Source organism: Elephas maximus, chromosome 4, assembly GCF_024166365.1.
Source record: "Elephas maximus indicus isolate mEleMax1 chromosome 4, mEleMax1 primary haplotype, whole genome shotgun sequence".
NCBI classification, from domain to species: Eukaryota; Metazoa; Chordata; class Mammalia; order Proboscidea; family Elephantidae; genus Elephas; species Elephas maximus.
The window spans coordinates 110,496,034-110,515,306 of NC_064822.1; the positions used below are offsets into that span (position 1 = coordinate 110,496,034).

Sequence of the window (19,273 nt, forward strand, 5' to 3'; positions counted from 1 at the left end):
GGTGGTCAGCATTTTTCTTTATCTCTGTATTTCTTGCACACTAGAAGTGAGATCTAAAGGCTAAATTCACTTTAAACATTTTTTGGCACAAATACTTCAGAGATATATTCATGTCATATTAGAGATATGTAATGTTAGGTTATACGCCATTATTGATGCAAAATTTTATCATTGGTTTAAGGTAATTCCAGCTGATCTTGCCATTGTGAAACTATAGTTTCTTTTTCTGTTTTCCCCTTCCCAACAATAAATAATTTATACATGATACTTTGATACCATTTGACTATCTAGCTTCCCATTATTCTTTTCTCCAATGGCTTTAGCATCTGCTGATGTTTTTTGTTGAGCAAATTATTTCATTAGTGTTGTCTACATTTTTTTAGCTGGTATTTTTCCATGGGGCAATTTGGTTATCCTGAAATACTGTTCTTACTGGAAAGACAGGACAAATGCTTAATGCCTTTTTCCTTTAATTACTAAATTGAAGAATAATAACTGGTAGAACACATGTCTCTGTATGAAACTTGGGGAAAAAAACTTTCCTGGAAGCAGTATAAATTTTTTTCTCATATCATGTTGGACAAAATTTCTTCATACGCTTATACATAAACTACTCATTGGCAAGTGAAATTAAATGATCACAACTGGCTTAAAATAATGAAAATTTACCTCTGCCACTTTTAAGAGTTTTGGGGTGCTGTGGAAGGGTCCAGGTAGATATGACCATCTAGTAGGCAAAAAAAAAAAAAAGAAAGAAAGAGAAGGATAGGTGGCAAGTAGGCAGTCAACAATGCTGTGCCAGTGATTTTGGCATAATCATGGCTGGGTTGACCATTTTAATTTTGATGAAATTTCTGTGTCATATTGAAAATTAGTATAACAATGACAAAAAATACCCAATCCTGGCAATATTTGCAAGGCAACATGACAAAAGGATTAAAAAGTTAAAAAAAATAAAAACAAAAACCTCCAAAATTAAGCAATTTCAATTCTAACATAACAAAACTTGAGTTTAATAAATCCTAATAGGAAGACCTTTGGCTTTGTTGTTGGGGCAGCCTTCATTATGAGGGTGCAATTGGCAATGTGGATTACTTCTATTAAACTACTTAAGTGCTGTTCTGATTTGTGGGCTATAATCTTCTACAGTTGTTTTTCTCAGGACTGAGATCTTCAGCTAATATTTCTTTGGGATCCACTCAATATATGTAATAAACTCCAATTGTAAAAATGAAAATAGTCTTTTAAAAATATATACAAAAAATATGCATTTAAAATTCTGCTAGCTAACTTAAGCATCTAGCCAAGAATGTGACAAGGACCAGATATGATACTTGAAACAACCCACCCCCCAAAAAAAGCCAAAATATTTGAAACAATATTTTTCAAAGCATCAGACAACAAAGAACAGCAATTTTTGAGAGATGGGAAAAAATGACAACTTTACAAGATTGCCCCAGCCTAGTACCTTGAGAGAGATTTTAGCCCACAGTGCAAGGAAGGGATGCCTAGACAGAGGCTGATAGTTTCTCTGAGTTAAGAGGATAGAGCTGAGAGTTCAGATTGACCAAGGCAGCTAGAGTATGTAGGAAAGTGCTAGAGAGAAGAGAGCAGCAAAAAGAGAGAGCCCCAGATAGCTACTAAGGGGCTCCCTGCAGTATTCAGCAGAATATTGATTAGTGTATGCATATGAGAAAAAGAAATATGAAAGCAATATTGAGAATAGTATCTAGTCTTTTAAAGTGCCAAGAATAGTGCCTGAAATGGACAATTAAGGGGACATTGGGTAGACTACTCAGCAAGGTCTTGCTTCTATATATATATATATATATATATATATATATATATATATATATATATATATATATAGTGGAAAATAATTAGCCCTAGACTGGGTACTGCTTGGACACATTTAACAAATCACAAAAGCACGGCTCAACCTAAGTCCTTCTTAGGTCAAAGCCCAAGAATATTCATAGAAATACAGAAATATCCTGTATCTCATAGAAGTTATGAGGCATGCAAAGAAGCAGAAAAACATGGCCCATAATGGGGATAGTCAATTAATTGAAACCTACTCAGAACTAATGTATTATTCTCATTATGGATCATTTTTTTTCTGCTTCTTTTCATGCCTCATAACTTTTTATGAGGTACAGGATATTTTTGTATTCCTATAAATATTCTTGAGCTTTTATCTAAAATCTACTTAGGATGGGTGGAATGTATGAAAGATGAATCTGGGAAAATTGGAAGTTGTCAAAAATGAAATGGAACCCATAAAGATTGATATCCTAGGCATTAGTGAGTTGAAGTGAATTAGTCATTTTGAGTTGGAAAATCTTATGGTCTACTCTGCTGGGAGCGACAAATTGAAGAGGAATGGTGTCACATTCATCATCAAAAAGAATATTTCAAGATCTACCCTGAAGCACAATGCTATCAGTTGATAGGATAATATGTATATGCCTACAAGGAAGACCAGTTAATGTCTATTATTCAAATTTATGCACCAACCACTAAGGTCAAAGATGAAGAAACTGAAGATTTTTACCAACTTGTGCAGTCTGAAATTGATCAAACATGTAATCAAGATGCATTGATAATTATTGGTGATTAGAACGCAAAAGTTGGAAACAAAGAAGGATCAGTAGTTGGAAAATATGGCTTTGGTGATAGAAACTATTCCAGAGATCGCATGATAGAATTTTTCAAGACCAACGACTTCTTCATCACAAATACCTTTTTCAAAAATATAAACAGCAACTGTACACATGGACCTCACCAGATGGAATACACAGGAATCAAATCGACTACATTTGTAGAAAGAGACTATGGAAAAGCTCAATATCATCAGTTATAAAAAAGCGAGGGCCTATGCAAAACAGACCACTAACTGCACATACGCAAGTTCAAGCTGAAAAAAAAGCTGAAGAAAATTAGACTAAGTCTACAACAGACAAAGTAAGACCTTGAGTATATCCCACCTGAATTTGGAGACCATCTCAAGAATAGACTTGACGTATTGAACACTAATGACTGAAGACCAGACGAGTTGTGAGATGACATCAAGGGTACTATACATAAAGAAAAAAAGAGGTCATTAAAAATACGGGAAAGAAAGAAAAGATCAAAATGGATATCAGAATAGACTCTGAAGCTTGCATTTGAAAGTACAGTAGCTAAAGTGAACATAAGAAATGAAGTAAAAAAGTTGAACAGAAGATTTCAAAGAGTGGCTTGAGAAGACAAAGTAAAGTATAATGAAATGTGGAAAGACTAGGAGTTAGAAAACCAAAAGGGAAAAACAAGCTCAAAATTTCTCAAACTGAAAGAACTGAAGAAAAATTTAAGCTTCGAGCTGCGATATTGAAGGATTCTACTGGGAAACTATTAAACGATGCAGGAAGCATCAAAAGAAGATGGAAGGAATACACAGAGTCACCGTACCAAAAAGAAACTGGTCGATGTTCAGCCATTTCAGGAGGTAGCATATGATCAAGAACTGATGGTACTGAACGAAGAAGTCCAAGCTGCATTGAAGTCACTGGTGAAAATAAGCCTCCAGGAATTGATGGAATACCAATTGAGGTGTTTCAATAAATGGGTGAAGCACTGGAATTGCTTACTTGTATATGCCAAGACGTTTGAAAGATAGCTCCCTGGCCAGCCGACTGGAAGAAATCCACATTTGTGTCCATTCCAAAGAAAGGTGACCAACAGAATGCAAAAATTATCGAACGAGGTCATTAATATCACATGCAAGTAAAATTTTCCTGAAGATCATTCAAAAATGGTTGCAGCAGTATATTGACAGGGAGCTGCCAGAAATTCAGGCTGGATTCAGAAGAGGAAATAGAACAAGGAATATCATTGCTGATGTCATATGGATCCTGGTTGAAAGCAGAGGATACCAGAGAGATGTTTACCTGTGTTTTACTGACTATGCAAAGGCATTCAGCTGTGTGGATTATAACAAATTATAGACAATGCTGGGAAGAATGGGAATTTCCGAACACTTAATTGTGCTCATGGGGAATCTGTACATAGGCCAAGAGGCAGCCGTTTGAACCGAACAAGGGGGTACTGAGTGGTTTAAAGTCAGGAAATGTGTGCATCAGGGTTGTATTCTTTCGACATACTTATTCAATCTGTATGCTAAACAAAAAATCTGAGAAGCTGGATTATATGAAGAAGAATGTGGTATCAGGATTGGAGGAAGACTCATGAACAACCTGTGTTATGCAGATGACACAACCTTACATGCTGAAAGTGAAGAGGACTTGAAGCACTTACTGATGAAGATCAAGTGAGATTGTACCTTAACACATACTGAAGAACATCAGTATTGTTTGAACCTTAACACAAAGAAAAGAAAAATCCTCACAACTGGACCCATACGCAACATCATGATAAGCAGAGAAAGTATTAAAGTTGTCAAGGATTTCATTTTACTTGAACACATGATCAATGCCCATAGAAGCAGCAGTCAAGAAATCAATGGATGCACTGTATTGAGCAAATCTGCTGCAAAAGATCTCTTGAAAGTGTTAAAAAGCAAAGAAGTCACTTTGAGAACTAAGGTGCTCCTGACCCAAGCCATGGTAGTCTCAATCACCTCATATTCACACAAATGTTGGACAATGGATAAGGAAGACCAAAGAAGAATTGATGCTTCTGATTTAGGGTGTTGGCAAAAAATAATGAATAAAGCATGGACAAACTTGTTTTAGAAGTACAATCAGAATGCTCCTTAGAGGCAAAGATGGCAACTTTGCCTTATGTACTTTGGATATGTTATCAGGAGGGACCAGTCCCTGGAGAAGGACATCATGATTGGGAAAGTAGAGGGTTAGCAAAAAAGAGGCAGACTCTCAAAGAGATGGATTGACACAGTGGTTGCAGCTATGGGCTCAAGCATAACAATGATTATGAGGGTGGAGCAGGACCAGGCAGTTTCATTCTGTTGTACATATGGTCACTATGAGTTAGAACTAATTCAACAGCACCTAAAAAAAAAAAAAAAAAATTTTTTTTTTTTTAACAACAATACCCAGAACTAACACAGATGTTCGAATAGTAGACAAGAACATTAAGTATCTATTGTAATTGGATTCTATATGTTCTGATAGTTATGGAAAAACATGACTTTTAAGAGATTTAAAACAAGCTTTTAAAGCTGTAAACTACGATATCTGTCATGAAAAATACACTGGATGAGATGAACAGCATATTAAACATGTTAAAGGAAAATATTAGTGAACTTAAAGACATAACAATAGAAGCTTTACAAAAATCATCAAACTTAAAGATATAACAATAGAAGCTTTATAAAGGGACACAGAGAAGAAACACATTTTTTTTTAAATGCATAGAGTATCAGTAATCTGTAAGACAAGTTTAAGTGGCATAACATACGTTTAATTGGAGTCCCTGAAAGAGGACAGAAAAATATTTAAGAACAATGTCTGAAAATTTTACAAGTTTAATGACAACTAGAAACTCACACATCCAAGATTCTCAACAAGCCTTGAGAACAAAGAAAATGAAGAAACTTATATTGAGACACATCACCAAATTGCTCGACACTAGTAATAAAGGGAAAACCTTAACAACATGCAGAGAAAAAAGACACATTATATACAGAGGAACAAAGATAAGGATGACAGCAGAATTCTCATGGGAAAAAATGCAACTGAGAAGATAGTGGAGCAAAATGTTTAAAGTATCAAAAGGAAAAACTAGCAACCTAGTGCACATGTAAGAAACTAGAAAAATAAGAACAAATTAAACCAAAAAAAAAAAAAAAAAGATCAGAATGGGGATCAATGACATAAAAATAGAAAACCAGTGATAAAGTCAGTGAAATGAAAAGCTGTTTCTTTGAAAAGACTTATAGTATTAATTAACCTTTAGCTGTTCAGAAAAAGTAGATAGAAGATGCAAATTACCAATATCAGGGATTAGAGATGGCATCATTACCGATTCTACAGATATTAAAAGTATATTAAGGGAATATTATGAATACCTTTATGCCAATAAACTCGATGACTTGGATAAAATGAATAACCTCATTGAAAGACACAAACTATGAAAATTCACTCAAAAAAGATATTTGGAATAGCCCTGTATTTATAAATAAATTTGTTATCAAAAATCTTCTTACAAAGAGAAATCAAATGGCTTTTCTATTGAACTCTACCAAATATTAAGAAAACAATAATACAAATTCTACCCAAAGTTTTTCAGAAAATAAACAGGAAGGAATACTTCCCAATTCATTCTAAACAAAATTTTAATAAATCCAACAATATATTAAAAAGATAGTAAATCATGACAAAGTGGTGTTTATCCTAAGAATTCAGTTTGCTTAATATTTGAATATCAATAAATGCAATTCACCATAGTAATAAATTAAAAAAGAAAAAAAATTACTTGATCATCTCAACAGAAGCAGAAAAAGCATTTGAGAAAATAACATAAATTCCTAATAAAAACTTTCAGAGAACTGGAATAGGTGAATTCTTCAGCCTCATAAAGGACATCTATGCATTTATAGGGTCATATTTTAGCAATCTTATACGACAGAGTAGAACTGCCCCATAGGGTCTCCAAGGAGCAGTTGTTTGATTCAAACTGCCTACCTTTTGGTTAGCAGCCGAGCTCCATGCCACCAGGGCTCCATGCTACCAGGGCTCCATTTAAAAAAAAATTTTTTTGGATGTACACCCAATAATGGATGAATGGATAAAACAAACTGTGGTATATACACAATGGAATACTAAGCAATGATGAAGAATAATGATGAGTCTACAAAACATCTCACAACATGGATGAATCTGGAGGACATTATACTGGGTGAAATAAGTCAATCACAAAAGGACAAATATTGTGTGAGACGATACGCAGGCTAATATGTATGCTAAATAGGTGAGGGAGGTCACGTGGAAGTACAGTTGCATACATATATAGGCATGATTTGTATAATTCTATATATATATTTGTAAAGGCTGCATGTATATATGTATAGCCTATGATATCTTCTCACAAATTATTGTTTGTTATTACTGTTGTTGCAGGATTGTATATGTTATAGCATTTACTGTAGTTGCCTTTTATTCTTGTGTGCCTCTCAGTGTCTTCCTTTGACTTGGTCACACTGTGCTGACTTCCTCCATGTTGTGTATTGCCTTTTCCTTCACCAGAATTAACACTTGCTTACTATCTAGTTAGTGATTCTCCTTCATTCCCCCTCCCATTGCTGGTAACCATCAAAGAATGTTTCTTTCCATGTATAAACCAATTCTTGACTTTTTATAATAGTGGTTTCATACAATATTTGAGTGGCCATCTAGGAAGTAACTATTGGTCCCTTCTCTCCTTGAGCAAAGGAGAATGAAGAAAATTGAAGACTCAAGGAAGCAATTAGTCCAAGGAACTAATGGTCCACATGAATCATGGCCTCCTCTAACTTGAGACCAGAAGAACTAAATGGTGCCTGGCTACCACTACTGGCCACTCTGACCAGGATCACAATAGAAGGTCATGGTTAGAATGGGTAAAAAACTTAGAACAAAATTAAAAAAAAAAAAAGAGTAGATTTACTGGCCTGAAGGAGACTGGAGGAACAACTGAGACTATTGCCTTAAGACAACCTTCTAATTTGAAACTGAAAATACTTCCAGAAGCCACCTTTCAGCCAAATAATAGACAGGGCCATAAAATAAACAACACCCGTGAAGAATGTGCTCCTTAGACAACATTTGCCCAAAACCAAAGATAAGAAGGCAGAGAGGGACAGGAAAATCAGACTAATGGAAAGGAGGAAACCAGGGAAGAAATGGAGAGGGTATGGATACATTGTGGGAATTGCAACTAATATCGTGGAAAAATTTTTGTAAGAATCATTGACTGGAAAACTAATATGCTATGTAAACTTTCACCTAAAAAAAAAAAAGTCACCTAAAGCACAATAAAATGCTCAAAAAAAAAAAAGTTCTATAAAAGATTCATGATCAAAAGGGGAAAATGTGAAACAGAATTTAATTTTCTCATAGAATTTAGGCTCTCTGGAGCTATGGAGGCTAGGCAAACCCCAAAACTATTGCCCTGATATAATCTTTGTCATGGATTGAACTGTGTCCCCCAGAAATGTATGCCAACTTGGTTAGGGCATGATTCCCAGTATTGTGTGGTTGTCCTCCATTTTGTGATAGATATAATTTTCCTATATGTTGTAAATCCTAATCTCTGCCTGTGGTTAATGAGGCGAAATTAGATTATGTTAAAGAGGATTAGGGTGGGATGTAACAACCTTGCTCAGGTCATATCCCTGATCCAATGTAAAGGGAATTTCCATGGGGTGTGGGCTTCACCACCTTTTATCTTACTAGAGATAAAAGGAAAGGGAATAGAACAGAGAGTGGGGGACCTCATACCACCAAGAAAGCAGTGCCAGGAGCAGATCTTGTCCTTTGGACCCTGAGTTCCTGTGCAGAGAAGCTCCTAGACCAAGGGAAGATTGATGACAAGGACCTTCCTCCAGAACCGACAGAGAAAGAAAGGCCTCACCTGGAACTGGCACCCTGAATTTGGACTTCTAGCCTACTAGACTGTAAGAGAAAAAACTTGTTTGTTGAAGCCATCCACCTGTAGTGTTTCTGTTATAGCAGCACTAGATGACTAAGACAATCTTTAAATCTTAAACCAAAAATATCCCCTGAAGTCTTCTTAAAACCAAACAAGAGATTAGCTTAATTAGTGAAGAATGTCTGTCTTGAGCATTGTTCTCTTTTAAAGAACTATCTATATAGGATCAAATTGACAACAGCAACACGAAAGGTTAGAAAGGAAACTTAGGGGGCAGTGAGTTTATGTTAATGAGGGAGAAATGTTTTGGTAAAGGAAGGTAAGAATGATTGCACAACTTGAAGAGCGTAATCAATGTCACTGAATTGTATATGCAGAAATTGTTGAATTGGTATATGTTCTGCTGTGTATATTTTCAACAACGAAAAAATTATTTTAAAAAATTAAAAATAAATCTACAGATGCTTAATGGTGAAGAATTGAATGCTAAACTAGACCCCCTAAAATAATTTGTTAATAATCTTGTCCTAAACTCAATGACAATGAATTTAATTAACAGCGCATGGAAAAGAAAGGTTGTCATTATGGTCGACTCTGCAGAATGTTAGAGTATGCTATGTATAAATAAGATTTGAACTGGCCCCATAAGAGGTGGAAGGATTTAGAGCCAAATGAAATAAGAATTGGAACAGTATGAACAAAGGTTTGGAGCCAAGCTTGATCAGCATAATTATAGGATCAAGTGAAGAGTTTCATCTTTTTGAATAATCGACTCAGTGGCAACGGGTTTGGTTTTTTTTTTTTTTTTAACACAATATATAAAGAAGAGCTCGATATGAAACTGAAAACCAATAATGCCTTGTAAGTAGAGAAGTGGCAGTAATAAAGTAGCTTCTTAAAAAGATCAGTCTAAAAGAAATTTACCAGGAAATTTAGAGAAAAGAAAGTAAAAAAAAAAAAAAAAAAGATGATGGTTGCACACATGATTGATGTAATTGGTTTTACTGAATTGCACACATGAAGAACATTGAAATGGAAAATGTCATGCTTGCTATCCATATTTTTACAGCAATAATAAAAAGAAAGAAAATAAAGGCATTAGTTAGAGGTCTGTTTTCAAATCTAAGTTTAAAGTGAAAATGTTCCCAAACTGAAATTAACGTGCTATCAAAGAAAATGAAAGAAAGGAATGAATTTGAAGGGCATATTTCTTAGTTACAAATTAAAAGTATTGATAAAAGAGTTAATGAAGGAATTTAAGAATATTTAATATAGAGCATTAAGAAGATTTCAAAAAGAATTCCAGGGAGAGTAAACACCATTGACTGAATGATCAGTGGCCAGGATAGAAATTCAGCCAGCACATTAGATTTTTAATGATGTATAACAAATTAACACCAGTCTGTTTTTGTTGTTAGGTGCCGTCCAGTCACTTCTGACTCATTGTGACCCTATCTCTGTATAACAAAATGAAACACTGCCAGGTCCTCTGTCATTCTCACAATAGCTGCTATGATTGAGCCCATTGTTGTAGGCAATGTGTCAATACATTTTGTTGATGATCTTCTTTTTTGCTGCGATCCAAAAAGTCAGCAGTTCGAGTCCACCAGCCACTCCTTGTAAACCCTATGGGGCAGTCCTACTCTGTCCTATAGGTTCACTATGAGTCGGAATTGAGTCAATGGCAATGGGTTTGTTTTGTTTGTTTCTACCTTACCAAACATGATGTCCTTCTCTAGGGACTAGTCCCGCCTGATAACATTTCCAAAGATGTGAGACAAAGTCTTGCCATCCTCACTTAGAAGAAGCGCTCTGGCAGTACCTCGTCCAAGACAGAGCTGTTTGTTCTTCTGGCAGTTCATGGTATCTTCCATATTCTTTGCCGACACAATAATTCCAAGGCATCTATTGTTCTTCGGTGTTCTTTCTTCATTGTCCAGCTTTCCCATGCATATGAGGGGATTGAAAGTACCCTGGCTTGGGTCGGGTGCACCTTAGTCCTCAAAGTGACATCATTGCTTTTTAACACATTATGGAGGTTTTTTGCAGCAGATTTGCCCAGTGCAATGTGTCCTTCGATTTCTTGCCTGCTGCTTCCATGGGCATTGATTGTAGATCCAAGTAAAATGAAGTCCTTGACAATGTCAATATTTTCTCCATTTATGATGATATTGCTTATTGGTCCAGTTGTGAAGGTTTTCGTTTTCTTTATGTTGAGGTGTAATCTATACTGAAGGCTGTGGTCTTTGATCTTCATCAGTAAGTGCTTCAAGTCCTCTTCACTTTCAGCAAGCAAGGTTGTGACTTCTGCGTATTGCAGGTGGTTAGTAAGTCTTTCTCTGATCCTGATGTCCCGTTCTTCTTCATATAGTCTAGTTTCTGAGATTATTTGCTCAGCATACAGATTAAGTAAGTATGGTGAAAGGGTACAAGCCTGACACACACCTTTCCTGACTTTAAACCACGCAGTATCCCCTTGTTCTGTTCTAATGACTGCCTCTTGGTCTATGTACAGATTCCTCATCAGCACAATCTAGGGTTCTGGAATTCCCATTCTTGGCAATGTTATCTATAATTCGTTATGATCCACACATTCGAATGCCTTTTTATGGTCAATAAAACACAGGTAAACATCTTTCTGGTATTCTCTGCTTTCAGCCAAGATCCATCTGACATCAGCAGTGATGCTCTTCGTTCCACATCCTTGTCTGAATCTGGCTTGAATTTCTGGTAGTTCCCTGTCAATGTACTGCTGCAATCACTTTTGAATTATCTTCAGCAAAATTTTACTTGCATGTAATATTAATGATATTGCTTGATAATTTCCAAATTCTGTTGGATTGCCTATCTTTGGAATGGACACAAATATGGATCTCTTCCAGTTGGTTGACCAGGTAGCTATCTTCCAAATTTCTTGGCATAGGTGAGTGAGCACCTCCAGCGCTGCATCTATTTGTTGATACATCTCAATTGATAGTCCATCAATACTTGGAACCTTGTTTTTCGCCAATGCCTTCAGTACAACTTGCATTTCTTCCTTTAATTCCATTGGTTCTTGATTTTTACTACCTCCTGATATTGTTGAATAATGACCACTTCTTTTTGGTATAGTGATTCTGTATATTCCTTCCATCTTCTTTTGATGCATCATTAAACATTTTGCCCATAGAATCCTTCATAATTATAACTTGAGGCTTGAATTTTTTCTTCAGTTCTTTAAGCTTGAGGAATGCTAAGCGTATTATCCCCTTTTGTTTTTCTAACAAATTACCACCAGTTTAGTGGTGCAAAAATTTCACCAGGTTAAAATCAAGGTATTGGCCAGGTCTGTAACTCTCATCTGGGGTTCAGGGTTCTCTTCTCAGCTCTCTGGTTGTTGGCAGAAATCAGTTCATTTTCACATTTTCCATGTAGCCGCCTCCATCTTTAAGTTAGCAATGGTGAGTTGAGTTCTTCTCGTGCTTTGAATCCCTGTGACCTCCCCTTCTGCTTTGAATGGCTCATGTGATTACTTTGGGTTCACCCAGGCAATACAGGATAATCTCTCTATTTAAATTCAGCTGATTAATCCTCTTATTCACAACTGCAAAGTCCTTTTTGCCAGGTAGCATAACATAACCAGTGATGTGACACCTGAGAGTCAAGGTTATGAGACCCAAAATTCTGCTTAGCATAGTCAGGTTCTAATACCAGAGAAGACGTGTACATTCAAAAGGTGGTAGTCTAGCTTCTGGAAAAATTGTGGCAGTAATAGCAGCTTAGTTATTGGATCTCCCCACATATCCATACGAAAACAGAAACACTAAAAAACCCGGTGCCATCTAGTCAATTCCGACTCATAGCGACCCTATAGGGCAGAGTAGAGCTGCCCCATAGAGTTTCCAAGGAGTGCCTGGCGGATTCGAACTGCCATCCCTTTGGTTAGCAGCCATAGCACTTAACCACTATGCCATCAGGGTTTCCAGCAGGAACACTAGAACAGCAAAAACCAAATTCGTCTGGCAATATTACCATAAATTTAGATGACTAAGGATCCACCTGGATCCACAATCAACAGCCATGGAAGCAGCAGTCAGGAAATCAAATGATGCATTGCATCGGGTAAATCTGCTGCAAAGGACCTCTTTAAAGTGTTGAAAGGCAGGGATGCCACCTTAAAGACTAAGGTGCGCCTGACCCAAGCCATGGTATTTTTAATCACATCATATGCGTGTGAAAGCTGGACAATGAATAAGGAAGACCGAAGAAGAATCAACACCTAAAATTCAGTATATAGTATACTAATAATGGGCACTGAGGCATTAGTGGTTCAGTGGTAGAATTCTAGTCTTCTAAGGGGGAGACCAGGGTTTGATTCTTTTCCAATGTACCTCATGTGCAGTCATTACCTGTCTGTCAGTGGATGCTTGTGCCTTGCATTGGAGCTTCCAGACTAAGACTGACTAGGAAGAAAGGCACGATTATCTACTTCTAAAAATCAATCGATAAAGGCCCTGTGGATCAAATTGGTCTAATTTGCAGCTGATCATGGGGTTGATGCAGGGCCAGGCAGCATTTTGTTCCGTTGTGCATGGAATCACCATAAGTTGAGGTTTGACTTCACAGCTAAAGCAACATTTCTACATGTTTATCTCCATCAGGCTCACTACTTGTATTATTTCAGTGAGATAGACACATTCTGATACCTAGACCTTCAAACCTATAGTCTAGTTAGAAGTACAGTATTCAGTGACCAGAGATGGTAAGGCCTTGTGATAGGCTTATTAATTTGCTTATTAATTGCTTACTAATTTTAATTATGGATACAGTGGCAACAAGGTTTGTAATATCTTTTATGGTATCACATGAAAAATAGAAATTATCCAGCAAAGACTAAAATCCTGTAAGAAAACGGGGACAATGAACGTATAGAACATAGACGATGGGCCGTAACGTAAAAGAAGCAATAGATAAATTAACCACAGCTGCAGAAGGCAGAAATTAGACTGGGTAGTGGAGATTATGGAAAATACAAGATCTCAACATAGCACAAGTCTTCCTAACAAGAAGTCATGTCCAAAAAGACTTAGGGATTCTTCAAGGTACATAATAATGGTAGATATCATTCTTTGTTTCTCTCTATGTGGTCTCATGGGATGGACCTGGAGTTTCCATTGTTATCATCCCGTAAATGACTTATTCTTAGCTTCTCTCGGAGGGACCTCTTTCTACCGAATCCTTGTAATTACCTGAAATGGTTGCAATAGAGCTAACAAAGGCTGCCATGGGTTTCCCTCCTCTGCTGTATTTCTGCAGGCCATCAGGGACTACCACTATTCACGGGTGACTTTATCTTTGCCTATTTAAATTTCCATTTTGTGTTCATCGTTCTCATTCTAATGTTTATAAGATACGCCACAATGCAGGAGAGGCAAGTTCATATGATGTGATGCTTCAGTTGCATTTTCTTTTCAGTTTTGATAAAGAAATGTTTATTGGGCTGGAAGATGTCTCAATAGATCACCCCCTTCCATTTGTCCTCTCTAGAAAGGGGTATATAATTACAGGAGATTTTCAGGCAAAACTGCTACTAAGGAAATAGAAAAGGCATTCTTAGTTGAGGAATGAGATATTATTGATCTAAGAGTAGAACCTAAAGCTGAGAATAAAATTATGTATTTCTACACAAGGTTTTTTTTTTTATAGCTTGAGCTAAACTTTCATTTTCTTATACGTTTATGTTAAATTTTGACATAAACCTAAACCCATTGCTGTTGAGCGGATTCCTTTATTTTCCTTTTTATAGTTTTACAATTTTTTTTTTGCCTTTTTAGAATTAAATACAATATTTTTTGCATCCTTGCATCTATCATTAGAAAATTGCTCAAGAGAAGCTAAGAAAGAAATATTCAGGTAAGAGATAAGATAAATATATGTCTATTTCAGTCTAGTTATTAGTTACTTATGAATATTTTTGTTCATCTTAAAGCATAAAAGTTATTTTATGATTTGTAAAATTTGTCCATTACAAATTTTAAAAATAATGTCAGTATGACCTTGAAAAATTATATCCCTTTTCCTGAAGGGCAGATCATAGCTAAATAAGCACCGTCATGTAAAAATTGGTACTAAAAAACAAAAGACCTATAGAAGTAGGTCATTCCATTGACTGGTAATGCTAACAGTAAGAAAAATCCTTCCTCATTTTTAATTCAAACATTCCTTACAACACATTGATCATTAGCTCACAAATTTGTCACTTAAGTTATTAAAACATCTTTTATAAACTTTATTTTGCATCTTACTATGTAATTTATAGGTATAATTGAGCTTTTTATTTTTCTGTATTAGTATCATTAACTTTTTATTACAGACAGAGCAACCACATATTTTGAACCAGATATCTGAACCCAATATCTGAAATATGACTTGAATATATTAGAGGGTAGGATCATGACTATTCTAGAAAGTTTCCTATATATTACATGCTGTGTTTATAAATACTACTTGTCAAAATCTTCTCTGTCTTTATGGCTCTTCTTCCTGTTAGCATGCTTTGTAACCACACATCTATGTATAAATATTAGTGTAAACATATGCACACAGCTATCTTGGGGTAAATTTAATTGATATTGGCTGTTTCATAATAAATTGAAGGTAGGCAAAAAAGAAAATGCAGTACATTTGTACTTTAAAAAGAAATTTATTTCTAGTACTCACGTGTCATCTTTTTCTAGGTAACATATATTAGGTGGTTCACATGTATCAGTGGAGGAATAAATAGATGAATACACTTTATTCTTGAAAAATAATAATGACCTCAAAATAATTATTTATTGGTCACTTGACACTGGATTGTGTAGTTTCAGACAATATGGTATAATGTGGTTAATAAAACTGAGATCTACATATTAAACAAAGGAAATATGATGCTAAATGTCTGCCAAAAATCCAGTGCGTGGTGTGAATTTTATAGCTTTGACAAGGCCGCCTTACTTTTGCTAAAAATCTCTGATCTCTTTCTCGTTCCATTACCTACTTATATGTGACTGATGGCTGAAATTCCTCTGTTAAATCTTCATTCCTTTAACCCTGGTTTTTAAATAATAATAATAAAAAAAAACCCAGTGCCCTCCAGTCAATTCCGACTCATAGCGACCGTATAGGATGGAGAAGAACTGCCCCAAAGAGTTTCCAAGGAGCGCCTGGCAGATTCGAACTGCCAACCCTTTGGTTAGCAGCTTAAGTGTAAATAGAAACCCTGGTGGCGTAGTGATTAACTACTTTTTGCTAACCAAAAGGTAGACAGTTGGAACCCACCAGGCACTCCTTGGAAACACTATGGGACAGTTTTGCACTGATTCGGAATCGACACCATGGCAGCGGGTTTGCTTTTTTTTTTTTTTTTTTAAGGGTAAATATCCTTATAGAAGTTAACATGAGCACCTAGTGCTTTTCTCAACAACAGATTAAATTAAGATTATTCAGATGAATTTCAGTTTGGAATGCAGGCAGAAGGTAAAGGAGGGTTTTAAAAATTATGCTACTGAACTGCTACCAGTTTTTTTTTTTCCTCTTGTGAACAAAGTTGTTAACTTTTTAAAGAAAAATTGGTATCGGGTAGAGTGACGGGGTGGAGTAACCAATAAACAAGATACACACAGCTTTATAGTCAGCAAGGTACACATGGGCTTGTGTTTACTTATTAATCTGTAGTGTACAATTTCACCTGATTTTCACCGCATCTGTAGTGCACAATTTCACCCCTTGTAAGCAAGCACAGGTAAACCCATGTGTACCTTGCTTATTGAGTAACCTGTCCCCAGGGTAGAGAGAAGAAATCAGGTGAAGAGAAGGTGATGAAAATAATAGAAGTTGAAGGATTAAAGCAGAATAGTCACATGCTTAAGAGAAGTTGAAAGTCAAGGACAGAATATACTGACTCTGCTATTTGTGCTAAACCAAAAAATAAGTACTTTTTCTATCATTTGCTGCTTTCAATAAGACACACAATCTATCCCCTCCATTGCAGCTGCTGCTGCTGTTTTGAGTCCCCTGTGTCAGGTAGTTTTAAATGATAACTGATTTTAAAGTCTGAATAAAAGGGGCGGGGGGAGACCATGTCACTTCATTTATTTACCAAATTGAGGAAACAAAATTTCCGAAGTTATAAAATTAACAGAGCAGATTACTCAACTGTGTGGCAGATTCAAAGTAATGACTGAAAATTTTAATACATTTAATGAGCTCTCTCTGAATATAAAAAGGTCAATGAAATTAGCATTCTAAGGTGATCGTTTTTCCTCTAATTAAAAAGTTTAGGCAATTCACTGTTTAGAAGCTTTCTTTTTTCTTAGTTGCACAGATTTTAAAGACCAAATTGGCTTCTTGACAGTTTTGTACAGAGATTTACAGGATTCATGGATTTCTCCTAGTAGCATGTCTGAACTTTGTCCACTTCAAGAAGCTGAAGATTCACCCTATTTTTTAAGGTTTTTAACTTAGGACACCCAACTAAATATCTTGATGACCTATTTAAAAATCACATGCTGGGAGGTTTGTGGTTATTAACCTCTAGTAATGTCTACTCATTTTTTTTTTAATGTCTACTCTTTTTTTTTTAATGTCTACTCATAGAATTTTAAATCATTCTTTTTTTTTTTTTTTAATCTATTTTAAAATAGGAGAGTACCTTGCTGGTGGAAATTGTTAACATGCTTAGCTGTCAACTGAAAGGTTGGTGGTTCAAATCCACCCAGAGTTGCCTTAAAAGAAAGCCTTGGTAATCTACTTCTGAAAGATCACAGCCATTGAAAACCCTGTGGAGCATAGCTCTACTCTGACACACATGTGGGTGCCATCAGTTGGAATCTGTTCAATGGCAACTAGTTTATTTATTCTAAAATAGATATATTCTAGAGGATAAAATAGATTTGAAATTACCAAATAATGATGAGAGTATTTACCTCTCAAAATTCTCAGCTATGTTAAACTTAGCATGTAAATCAAGTGAGGAGCTAAATAGGTATAAGGAAATAGTGATTTAAGAGTGAAGGACATGTGTACTATAACAGGAAGAGCCCTGGATATGCATAGAGGCAGGAGAAAACTATGAGTTAGGTGTGGTGTGGTGACAGGCAATTGATGTTGTGATGGGCAATTCACAACACACCACAGATTCAATTCCTGCAAAAGGGTGAAACAAATCATAAAATAAATGATTAGCAAAAATGGGAAAACAATATGAGTTTAAATGTCTTTTACAAGAGAAAGGGATATTTTATAATACCAGGAAAAGGTAGAAGATTCACTTTTTAATCTTGTCTTATACCTCTTGGCAGGTTCTTGCCATGGGTGACAAGGGAACAAGCAACTACTCAGATGTAACTGACTTCATTCTTGTAGGCTTCAGGGTCCGTCCAGAGTTCCACATTCTCCTGTTCCTACTATTCCTGCTGGTCTATGGCATGGTCCTTTTGGGAAACATTAGTATGATGGCAATCACTGTGATTGACTCCCAGCTGAATACACCAATGTATTTCTTTCTAGGCAATCTTTCCTTCATTGACCTCTCCTACTCTACTGTTATTGCACCGAAAGCCATGATCAACTTCCTGTCTGAGAAAAAGACTGTCTCCTTTGCAGGTTGTGCTGCCCAGTTTTTCCTCTTTGCTCTCTTCATTGTGACAGAGGGCTTTGTCCTGGCAGCCATGGCCTATGATCGCTTCATTGCCATCTGCAATCCTCTTCTTTACAGTGTGCACATGTCAAGACGCCTCTGCACACAGCTGGTGGCTGGTTCCTATTTCTGTGGCTGGGTCAGTTCTCTACTCCAAGTCAGTGTCACATTCTCAGTGACGTTCTGTGCTTCTCGAGTCATTGATCACTTCTACTGTGATTCTTACCAAATTGAGATTTCCTGCTCTAATCTCTTTGTCAATAAGATGGTATCTCTCAGTTTGGCTGCCTTCATTATTTTGCCCACAATAGTTATTATTGTAGTATCTTACATTTATATTGTGTCTACAGTCTTGAAGATCCCCTCCAGTGAAGGCAGGAAGAAAGGCTTTTTCGCCTGTAGCTTCCACCTGGGAGTTGTGAGTGTACTCTATGGGACAGTCTCCTTTGTGTATCTCACACCTCCAAGCAATCCTGAACTTCGAAAAGTGGCTTCAGTATTTTACATATTGGTCACACCCATGTTAAACCCTCTGATTTATTCTCTAAGAAATAAGGACGTCAAACAAGCTTTGAGGAAAATCCTATGGAAGAAAAAAGCTTTATCTTAACTCTGCTTTCTGTGCTTTCGTCATTAATGGGCCCATTGATTCTTTTGCCCTAATTTGTTTTTAATCTGGGGTCAAAGTTGATTCACTTAATAATCCTTTAAGTTGCCCATTCCACACATGAATTATTTTCATTGAAGAAGGAGTACCAATATATCGTTCACTCTTCTTTATGAGGAGTGTTCTATCTGAATATATTGGGAATTAAAAAAAATTGCAGTCATTCTATAAACAAATACACTCCTTGGTCTTTCTAGGTATTATCTTAAGAGAATTTAATTTCAATTTTTTTTTTTCCTTCAGGGCCTATTGGGGTGATGGGCAGAAAAATTGCTTTGGTAGAATATTAAACGTGGAATGAGGAATCTGTAATGATGTGAGGAAGTGCCAATCCAAGACAGGATTATTTCTGAGTTGTT

General features: G+C 36.1%; 1 protein-coding gene across 1 annotated transcript; it reads left to right on the forward strand.

Moving 5' to 3' along the window:
* The first annotated feature begins 17,918 nt into the window (after positions 1-17,918).
* On the forward strand, positions 17,919-18,857 carry LOC126076336 (olfactory receptor 9K2-like). Its single transcript, XM_049884886.1, has one exon. The coding sequence runs from the start codon at positions 17,919-17,921 to the stop codon at positions 18,855-18,857; it is 939 nt and encodes a 312-aa protein (XP_049740843.1).
* Positions 18,858-19,273: the final 416 nt, after the last annotated feature.